Source organism: Lycium ferocissimum, chromosome 10, assembly GCF_029784015.1.
Source record: "Lycium ferocissimum isolate CSIRO_LF1 chromosome 10, AGI_CSIRO_Lferr_CH_V1, whole genome shotgun sequence".
Lineage (NCBI taxonomy): Eukaryota > Viridiplantae > Streptophyta > Magnoliopsida > Solanales > Solanaceae > Lycium > Lycium ferocissimum.
Window position 1 is genome coordinate 44,863,585 of NC_081351.1, and position 10,233 is coordinate 44,873,817.

Sequence of the window (10,233 nt, forward strand, 5' to 3'; positions counted from 1 at the left end):
AACAAATTTTATACGTCGTTTTTAGCTTTTTTAAGTATTTGGTACGCTTGACTTAAAGCCATTTTGTGCTTAAAATAAGCTCAAAAAAAATAATTGGGCTCGTTGGCTTAACTTATCTAAAGAAATTATTTATAAGCGAAAATAGCTTATAAGCCAAAAAAAAAAAATTAAGTTGCTACCCCAACTTATTTTTTTGACTTATGTTCGTTTTCGATTCTTTTTATCCATCCAAACAGGCTCTAAGTAAAAAGGACTCATTTGTAATATTGAAAAGAAGTGAGGAAAATATGTAATTAATCAAAATTAAAAGAATTTAGGGTAGAGGGTTTTAGTTTCAGTTCCAAACCTGCTGTCTACTTATCTATGGCAGCTCCCTTTTAACGCTAAAATCTCCTGCTATCGCCTATCTCTGCTCTCCCCTATTTGATCAGGTTTTTCTTTTTCTTTTTGTGTTTTCCTTCTTATAATCTCCTTGCTTTAATTTTTTTTTTTTTTTTTTTAAATTCTACTCCGCACCCATTATCCCATTTTATTTTTCTTTTCTTACTAGTTGTTAACTTTGTTGAGTTTCGAAATTGATTAATGTGGTACCACTATTAGTTATCACTCTTCTTGTGTCACCGTGTCACGTGTATAGTTTAGACTTACTTCCATATCTTTGGAGCAAGAGCAAGTCCATATGTTAATTTGGATTTTGGGAGCCTATTTTTTTTTTTTTTTTAAAGAGCTAACTATTATTGTAAAATTTCTTTGGACTTTTTTAGCTACTTCGTACATGTTATGTAACTATTTTTGGGTATGTTGTTGTTGTTGTATGATTCAAAAGTAATGTGTCCAACAATAAGAACCCTAGCAAGTTTAATTTTTGTCTACACCTCTGAGGCTCTGACTATTTTTTTTTTTTTCTTTTTCTCGCAGGTTATTTTAGTTTATTGAGCTTCAAGCAACTTTTTTCTCGGGTTGGAATGAACACGTCTTGTGGAGCAAATTTGGAGCTATCGCGGTGCATTGCTCTATCCCCTGTTTGTCGTTCGAAATCATGTGTACCCAATTTCCAAGGCTTCTCAAAGAAGCTATTGCCTTTATGCAAAGATATTCATGCTAGATGTAACAAGGAGGGAAGCGTTAGATTGTCGGTTACTTGTAGTGCCAGTAAGGTTGACACTGCTGCAGATGAACCGAGCAGTCTTACGTATAAGGATGCTGGTGTGGACATTGATGCGGGGTCGGAGCTTGTGAAGAGGATAGCCAAAATGGCACCTGGAATTGGGGGATTTGGTGGTCTCTTTCCATTAGGTATTGTTTTCCTTGAGCCTTCTTTTTGTTGGTTAATACTTTAGCACGGCATCGTCAATTGAAAACGCTGACTCATTTGTTTAGTGAAGATGTAATCAAGATTTGCTTGTTATAAACTTATAAACTCAAATGACAGTTCAGTGAATAAGCTGGTGCCATGACTAGAGGGAAATACTTGAGAAAACATGTTCTTAAGCTTGCTTGGATTTGGTTTTGTATGCTATGCTGGAAATTGGCTTTGAGGTCTTTAAATCAAGCTTGTATTCTTCTTTTCAGTGAGAAACATAAGCTTTATTACTGAGGATAGATGCCAGGGTTGTACCATTTTTTCTTAAAATATTTTGTGATTACAGTAGCGTCCGGGTGAGGCTGCATGCATCTTGACTAATGTAACGGGCAGCTTGCACTAATCCGTAGCTTGTTCCTGCATTAATTACATTTAAACCATTTTTTGAAGAGATCTCTGACTTCATTGTGTTCTGGGATAAGGTTTCTAAACAGATAGTATTAAGACTATTAATGGTGAGCAACAAGAGATGCAAGTTTGGCAAGAATGTGGTTCTGCCCATTTCATTTTTGATCTATGGGCACAATAATTACTAGACTGAAGCGTAAAATTGGACCAAAGGTGCAGAAAAGCTCAGAAATTGGGTTGTGCTTTCGAAAATGTATGTTGCATGATCCCACAGTGAACATTGATGTTATGCTTTTTTAGCTGCTGTCAGGCACTATGGAAATAACATAAACAAAATAAGCGATTTCATTGAATATCACTCTTCACCTCTAAATAGAAGTTCAGTTTTTGTCCATGACTGATATAACTATTTTTCATTCTCTGTGTCTGTGCTTTATGAGTTACTAACTGGTTTTCAGTTTCTCCTCTAGATATATATCTTTTTTTTTTTTTATGAAGTAATAGACTTTATAGAAAGAGCATCAAGAAGATGCAATACGTACAAAAGAGGGATAGAGTCAGCTATAATAATACAAAAAGCCTCACAGGCCTAAGCTAGAGCAAATGAGCTGACAGAATCCAGAAATGCAATAGGACAGTCTACAGGGGTTAATTTAAGCCAACTATACAGCCATCAAAACATCTGCGATTCCTTTCAGTCCAAACACACCAAAATATACAGGCAGGTATCATTTGCCAGACATTCTTGATGGCTTTATCAACTTTCCATCCAGACCCGCATTCATAAGCTTCTTTAGTACTTTGAGGCATAACCCAACTTAGACCAAAAATAGTGAGTAACATGGACCATATGTCTGTTGCAGTTGGGCAGTGTAGCAAAAGGTGTCTGTTGGACTCTAATTGTTGTTGACACATGGGGCATCTGTTGACGATTTGTATTCTTCTTCTGTTGAGGTTGTCCTGGATCAAACAAACTTCATTGAGGGCTAACCAACTGAAACAAATGATATTTTGGGGGAAGCCTTGTTTTCCAGATGTACTTCCAGGGCCATTTGTCAATGATTTCATTAGTGGAGCACAAATGAGAGTATCCTGCTTTGACTGAATAGAGGCCGTCCTTCCATTTAATGCTGTCAGTCAGGTTTTCATTAACTGAATGTCCCTCTAGTTTAGCCAGGAGATTCATCAACTGTGGAATTTCCCAATCTTGAAAATTTCTTCTAAACTGAATATCCCAGATGTTGTTTTGCCAGTTTTGAGAGACCGTGGAGTCTTTAGCAGTGGCTAGTTGATATTGGACCGGAAACTCATTCATTAGGACTGTCCCCTCTAACCATTTATCCTTCCAGAATTTGATGATGTTGCCATTTCCCAGCTTAAAGGATGTATTCATAGAGAACTCATTCCATAACTTCCTGATGAACTTCCAATGCCCTACTCCATAAGCTCTTCTAGATAAGTTGGTACACCAGTGGCTTTGGGAGCCGTGAATTGCCATTACCACCTCTTTCCATTATGAGTTCCCTTCTTGACAGTATCTCCAGAGCCATTTCATAAGCATGCATTCATTATGAATAGCCCCCCAAGCTCTTTAGGCATAATGACTTTGTCCCATTTTACTAGATGAAATTTGGGGTCCTTACTGCCTCCTTCCCATAGAAAAGATCTCTTGATTTTGTCCAACTGCTTGACTACCTTGCTAGGGACTAGAATCAAAGACATTAGGTAGGTGGGGATACTGTCTAATACACTGTTAATGAGTTTCAATCTTTCTCCCATGGAGAGGTACTGTCTCTGCCAAGAGGAACACGTTGCTTCAAATTTTTTTATGACACCACTCCAAACTTCATTTGATTTGAATTTAGCACCTAGAGGCAGTCCCAGGTAAGTAGTGGGCAAAGAAGCTATGTCACAAGATAGGATTCCAGCTAATTCTTCAAGATGGGGAACTTCATTTACTGGATACACCTTGCTTTTCAACATATTGATGTGCAAACCTGAGAGAGCTTCAAATATCTGAAGTGTGAGATTGAGCTATAGCACTTGTGATTTCTCTGCTCTTAGGAACAGTGATGTTAGTCTTTGGCATGGGTCTCTATGAACTCTTCATCAGCAACCTTGAGAAATCAAAATCAATGTCCAACTGAATTAATGCAGTATAGTTGTTAAGACTTGTAGGTAATGGTCTTATGGAGTTCTAAAAACTTTAATTCCACTAATCCTTAGCTTCTTTCTGCACAAGATTCCCTTTATCTATCTCTGTGCTATTCTCTTAATGGTCTGCATAACCAATAGTCAAAGCATATGCTTTTCTTTTTCTTTTATTTTGTTGTTTTTTTGGTCCTTTTTTATGTTGTTGCTGATCTTAATTCTATAAATTATTCTTTTTGTTTTTTCTCTTCTAATGAGCAGGGGATTCATACCTCGTGGCTGGTACTGATGGCGTGGGGACAAAACTTAAGTTGGCATTTGAAACGGGAATTCATGATACCATTGGGATTGATCTGGTAAGTTTGATTCATCTTTTTATGTATTTTGCAGATATGCAAGAACTAATGGTGCCTTTCTTCCCAGGTTGCGATGAGTGTTAATGACATTGTCACTTCTGGAGCAAAACCTTTATTTTTCCTTGATTATTTTGCAACCAGCCGCCTTGATGTTGACCTTGCAGAGAAGGTATGCCCAGAACATATCTCTCTCAGTTCCTGGCATTTCTGAAGCCTTATTCAAATTGGTGTGTTGTCTTCTTTAACGGAGTTGGCTTCTTGCATGTATGCAGGTCATAAAAGGTATTGTGGATGGTTGCCAGCAATCTGACTGTGCTCTTCTAGGGGGAGAGGTACCTGTCTATCCATGTTTTTCTCTGACAATAACTCCTAGTATATTTTTTAATCAGTATATAGTTAATTCCCCAGACCCCATTTGTGGGATTACACTGGATATGTTGTTGTTGTTGTTGTTGTTGTTGTTGTTGTTGTTGTTTTAGTATAGATTTAATTATTTTTTGCTACATTATGTGTGCGTACATCCTACCGTCCCCAGACCCCCCTTGCGGGGTTACACTGGATATGTTTTGTTGTTGAGACATTACGGATTCACACATAAAAACTTGTAGCATGTCATTTTCCTGTTTCTTCATGCCCTTCATTTTCTTGTGATATTGTGGGTTTGGGGGGGAGGGGGTTACCGTACTGCTGGATATAGCTTCTCTCTCTCACTCAATGAAGGTCCCAAATATTGGGTTTGTTTCATGACACGAAAATGTGGGCTTTAAGATGTGTTTTTAAACTGTACAGTTGTTAAGAACTGAATTTGTTGAGTGTAAATAACAACTTGCTTTTAATTATTATACATTTGGTAAAGCATAGTTTTGCTTTTAATTATTATATGTTTGGTAAAACATGGTTTTGGAATTAGAAACAATCTTCTTTTATTGCACTCAGTTGATTTAATGTGCGTTTCAGACTGCAGAAATGCCAGATTTCTATGCCGAAGGCGAGTATGACCTTAGTGGATTTGCTGTGGGGATTGTAAAAAAGGACTCAGTTATTGACGGGAAAAATATCAACGTTGGAGATGTGCTTATTGGTTTACCATCTAGTGGAGTTCATTCAAATGGGTTTTCTCTCGTTAGAAGGTTTGTCTACCTTCAGAGAAATTATGTATTTAGCCTTTAAAATTAACTTGGTAATTTCATTTCCTTTTGATTTCACATGCTTTTCTTTTCATCCCTTGAATGATGATGATATACTAACCTATGTAGGGTTCTGAAGCAAAGTGGCCTTTCTTTAAAAGACCAACTTCCTGGTGAAACTATTACACTTGGTGAAGCTTTGATTGCTCCTACTGTTATATATGTTAAACAGGTTTCACCTTTAGTTTCCTTTTCTTCTACTTTTATTAATAAAATTTCATTCTTTTAATATTGGGCATGCAGTAATATGTTTCACGGATTTGGAAAATGAAGGTTCTTGATATTATTAACAAAGGAGGGGTTAAAGGAATAGCCCACATTACAGGAGGTGGCTTCACTGATAATATCCCTCGAGTATTTCCTAAAGGCCTCGGAGCCATTATTTACGAGGGCTCTTGGGAAATTCCTCCTGTTTTTAAATGGATTCAAGAGGTGAGAATCTTTGACACTTGCTTGAATGTTCTTCTACTGATTATTTATACATGGGATACTAATCGGTTACACCTATTACATGCTATATCGTTGACCTGCAATTGCTTTTAGTTCTTTTTCTATCTTTAATTTTTGCAATTTGGTCATTGAAATGAAGGCGGGAAGAATAGAAGATGCTGAGATGATGCGGACATTCAATATGGGAATCGGAATGGTTCTTGTAGTTAGTCCAGAAGCAGCTAACCGAATACTTGGGGAAGGACAGAAGACGAGCATTGCATACCGGATTGGTGAGGTTGTAAAGGGTGATGGAGTAAGCTATAGCTGAAAGCTTTGTGGCTGGTCAAAGGTTCGATTATTCAAGAATGACATAAAGAGTATTTATGAAGTGATGAGAATTCTGAATGACATAAATAGTATTTATGAAGTGATAAGAATTCTTTCTCCTACCTTAGATTAAGAGTTTGAAATTTTGGAGCCTTTCTCATCCATCCTGTTATGGATCTTTGTATCGTCTAACAACCAATCTGTAGACTCTTAAAGTTGTGTTCTGATGTGTATTAGTGTGTCATCAATAACATCTGTTAAACCATGAGGATGTAGACAACTTCAAGAGGTTTTGAAATAGTTTTGCGTGGAGTGTAGGAAATAATTTCCGTTATATTCCATTTGGATCAAAAGCGTCTAATGAGAAGTTGTTGTAGTACTGACTTATACTCTATTAGCAATTCACCAAAGCTCATGGAAAAGTCGGCGATTTCCCTTGAAATCCACTGGACATTTTTGCTCTTTTATACAACTGTATTTATTTCACCTGTATCGCCTGACCTGTTCCTATCTTTACACTCACTCCTCTTGATCCTGTCCGTTTCAATCCTTGTTTCCCGGTGGTCATTCTTCTCTGGTCTTCTGCTTATTTGCATCATCTCCGTTTTCTAAAGTTATGCTCGAACTTTCCACTTTCCATCGTTGCTCTCGGTTTCTTCGGCTTCTTTGCTAGGAGTATTCTGATTGCTCTGTCTTGCCGTGGCTTTGTCATCATATAGGTATAGCTGCATCTGAGATTCTCTTCTTCTTCTAGATTTTAACTTTTGCCCCTGATTTTCTTTTTATATGTTGTTTTCTCCTGTGTTGTATGTCCCTTTTCTGTATTTGCTTGGGGTTTTGTATTTAAAGATTTCTTAATTTCAAAGTTCATAAAAGTATCATCGTATTCTTGAATTTTGTCTTTAATTTGGTCTACTGGGTTGTTGATAATTTTAGTTTGCAGCTTTCTCTAATGTCTCCTCATTCCTGTACTCTGCATAAAACTGCTTCATTGTAGATAGAAGAACATCTTTCTTGGTGTTTGATTATGATAAGTATATTTCTAAATCTTCGACTTTATTGATTGGCTTCGGCTTTTGATGGATCCCTTACCTTGATAACACGCATCAGGAATATCAATTGCAAGCCTTTTAGTTTATCCTTTGCATGCCATACGTATTTTGCTGTCTCTGATATCAGGTAACTATCATAAACAGCTTGTTACTGAAGGTTCCCTCTAAATAGAATGGTGGTTTACCATCTCTAGCTTAGGCTGCAGATAGAGTCCTTGGGTGGCTTTTCGAGCAACAACACTGATTCTGTATATGTAATCCCTTTGTGAAAGGAAGTTACTAAGACTACTGGTTTGACCTTTAGAGCCTGCTTGGCGTAGTTGATTGGAAGCAACCGGTAAGCATCAAATTTTGAAGTTGATTTTGAATAGAAGTGTATAAAACTAATAATGAAGCTGGGCCCTGGCATTCAATATATTCATTCCATTCGTCACTTCTGCTGCAGTTTTTGCATTGAAACTATACACGTTTAGGAGATGGGAACTTAGGAATACCACTAAAACTGATCAAACATATGCTGCTCAAATCTAACAGTTCTGCTGAAATACTGTTCGTAAAAAGAGAATTAGGCAAAGCAGATGGAGCTCCTGCAGCAGGAAAGAAAGTCCAAACTTTCATATAGGGTGTTTTTTTTATGAATTGTTCTAAGTGATGCTCGAATTACTGGTTGATCAATCTTCATGATGTGAAATTCTTTGTTTCCTTGTTTATCTCTTAAATTTCTCTCAAATTTTTTGCCATTTGAATTGAGCATCAATGGGTTGGTAATTTTAAAAAAAAAAAAAACATTGGTATAGAACTTGTTGAAGTCTCCTATTTGGCTTCTTTACAAAGGAAAATTATAAGAAAGAATAGATATTAAATGAGAACGTTGTATCAACAATTCGATTTGCTGGAATGAATACTTTTATTCATTTGTCAAGTTAACATGAATATTCTTTAGGAGTTATTCAATGTGAATAAGCATTTGCTTCTTGAATGTGGATGTTGACTCTAAGAAATCTGTAGATTTACCAAAAGTATAAACAAGTTTCATAGCTTAGTTAACAACCTCCTCTCTTAGAATTTGTCTAAATGCTCTATTTGGTTCTTTAATGTGACATGTCTTGATGAGATAGCTGAATCATAAATGGCCTGATGGGTATTTACTCATTTATATTGCATTTTATGCAATAGATACCCGAACTTTGCTGTTTTGCACCTGCTGTTCCAATTGCACCTGCCGGAACAAAGGTAGATAAGCATCAAACAAATATAAACTCATTCTGATTTTACTGTATATTTGGTAATGATAGATTTTGGGAGATAGATATCTTCTTGAGCCCTTAAGATCGAAACTAATTTTGTCCCTTTTTTTCTTATATATACAGATCTTCGAGACCACAACTGATATCTAGCTGTCATATGGGCTCATATACATTACGCCTGCCCAAGTGTGTGTTGCTGTATCATTATGAATTTCACAATTTTTGGTGATATAGATGGCACATCACTAAGTGAAAGAATTTCCTTCCACTGCAAATGACAACATGAAGATACTGGATAGCTCTAATGAACTTTCACTCTTTGCTTTTACTAACACAAGTAAAAGCATAGAGTCAAAGTTCATTTGTAATTTCTGCATATGGATTTTGGTTGTGTCGGATTGGATCGGTTCTTTCTAAGTGAATTGGTATTTATTCGACCAAAAAAAAAAAAAGAAAAGAGTGAAATTTTTAGAACCCATGGATATTGGTTTTGGATTGAGCTGGGTCGAATTTTTTTAATTGAATTTGTATTTCTTAAATTAAAAATAAAAAAATATCAAAAAAGTATTATTCACCGCAAGTTGGATTTTCCGGCCCATGTGATTTTTGTGTTAGAAAATGTAATTAAGTGACTCTGGTGAAAAATTACATTTCGAGATAAGTAATAGGATTGATTTTACTACAATTATGATGCTATTTTTATATCTTACTCTGTATGGAATAACAATCTCAAAATTACTAATTCGTGATAAATTAACGGTGACATATTTGCCTTTTTTCAAAGCTCTTTTCTCAAAGTCTTTTAAGAAAATTAAGGTTACAAACCAAACAATATAGAGCTTATCTAGCTTAAACCAAACACTTATACTCCCTCCATTTCAATTTATGTGAACCCATTTAACTGGACACAAAGTTTAATAAAGAAGAGAAGACTTTTAAACTTATGATGTTAAATGAGTCACATATATTTGTGTGTGTACAAATCATTGCATAAAGGTAAATTGTTTTCAAATATAAAAAGAGGTCATTCTTTTAAGCACAGACTAATGAGGAAATAGATTCACATGAATTGAAACAGAGAGAGTATTAGTTATTATTATACCATGTATATAGTGACAGAGTCCGGAACCAAAATGACCCCAAAAAATTGCTTTTGAACCAAAATACCGCAACAACAAAAAATGTGACAAAACTACCTTTAGCGCAGTAAATGGATTTAACTGTAACAACAACGTTAACTCCTTTAGCGCAGTAAATTACTGCGCTATAGGGTGCCCTTTTTTTTTTCTTTTTTTCTTTTGGTTAACTTCTCTTTCTTTACACTTTTTAACGTACTTTAGCCATAGATTAATCATGCTTCGGGACCCCGAAACTTTAATATTTTATACAGAATTCTACTTATTTTTGTGCGATTAATAAGGTAGGCTCAATACATCAAGGATAAGCAAAACTTCGGATTGCCGTTTTAGTGGTTGAAAAGTGCTCGAGCTCCATTTTTGTTTGAAGACTTGGAGCCCGTTTGGCTTAGCTTATAAGTTGATGAAAGCTTTTTTGAGTGTTTGACTGGCCAGCTTATAACCCATTTTGTGCTTAAAATAAGCCCAAAAAAATAAGTTGGCCCGTTTGGCTTAGCTTAAAAAAAAAAAAAAAAAACAGCCAAAAAAACAGCCAAAAAAAATAAGTTGAGCTACCCCAACTTTTTTTTTTGACTTATAAGCTGCTTTTTTTAAGCCCATCTAAGCAGGCTCTTGATGTCATTAGCTTTAAGTT

At 35.9% G+C, this 10,233-nt stretch overlaps 1 protein-coding gene across 2 annotated transcripts; it reads left to right on the top strand.

Annotated features, from left to right (window-relative positions):
• The first annotated feature begins 305 nt into the window (after positions 1 to 305).
• On the top strand, positions 306 to 6,551 carry LOC132034034 (phosphoribosylformylglycinamidine cyclo-ligase, chloroplastic/mitochondrial). 2 transcript variants are annotated; one of them, XR_009408926.1, is made up of 10 exons: positions 306 to 431; positions 919 to 1,296; positions 4,124 to 4,218; positions 4,286 to 4,387; positions 4,491 to 4,550; positions 5,176 to 5,348; positions 5,475 to 5,577; positions 5,679 to 5,837; positions 5,995 to 6,231; positions 6,271 to 6,551. XR_009408926.1 is itself a non-coding variant. In XM_059424247.1 (9 exons), the coding sequence occupies exons 2-9, from the start codon at positions 966 to 968 to the stop codon at positions 6,163 to 6,165; spliced, it is 1,194 nt and encodes a 397-aa protein (XP_059280230.1). In that variant the 5' UTR covers positions 306 to 431; positions 919 to 965; the 3' UTR covers positions 6,166 to 6,551. The 2 variants fall into 2 exon arrangements, 1 of the variants encoding a protein (XP_059280230.1); XM_059424247.1 differs by having other exon boundaries at positions 5,995 to 6,551.
• The last annotated feature ends 3,682 nt before the right edge of the window (positions 6,552 to 10,233 follow it).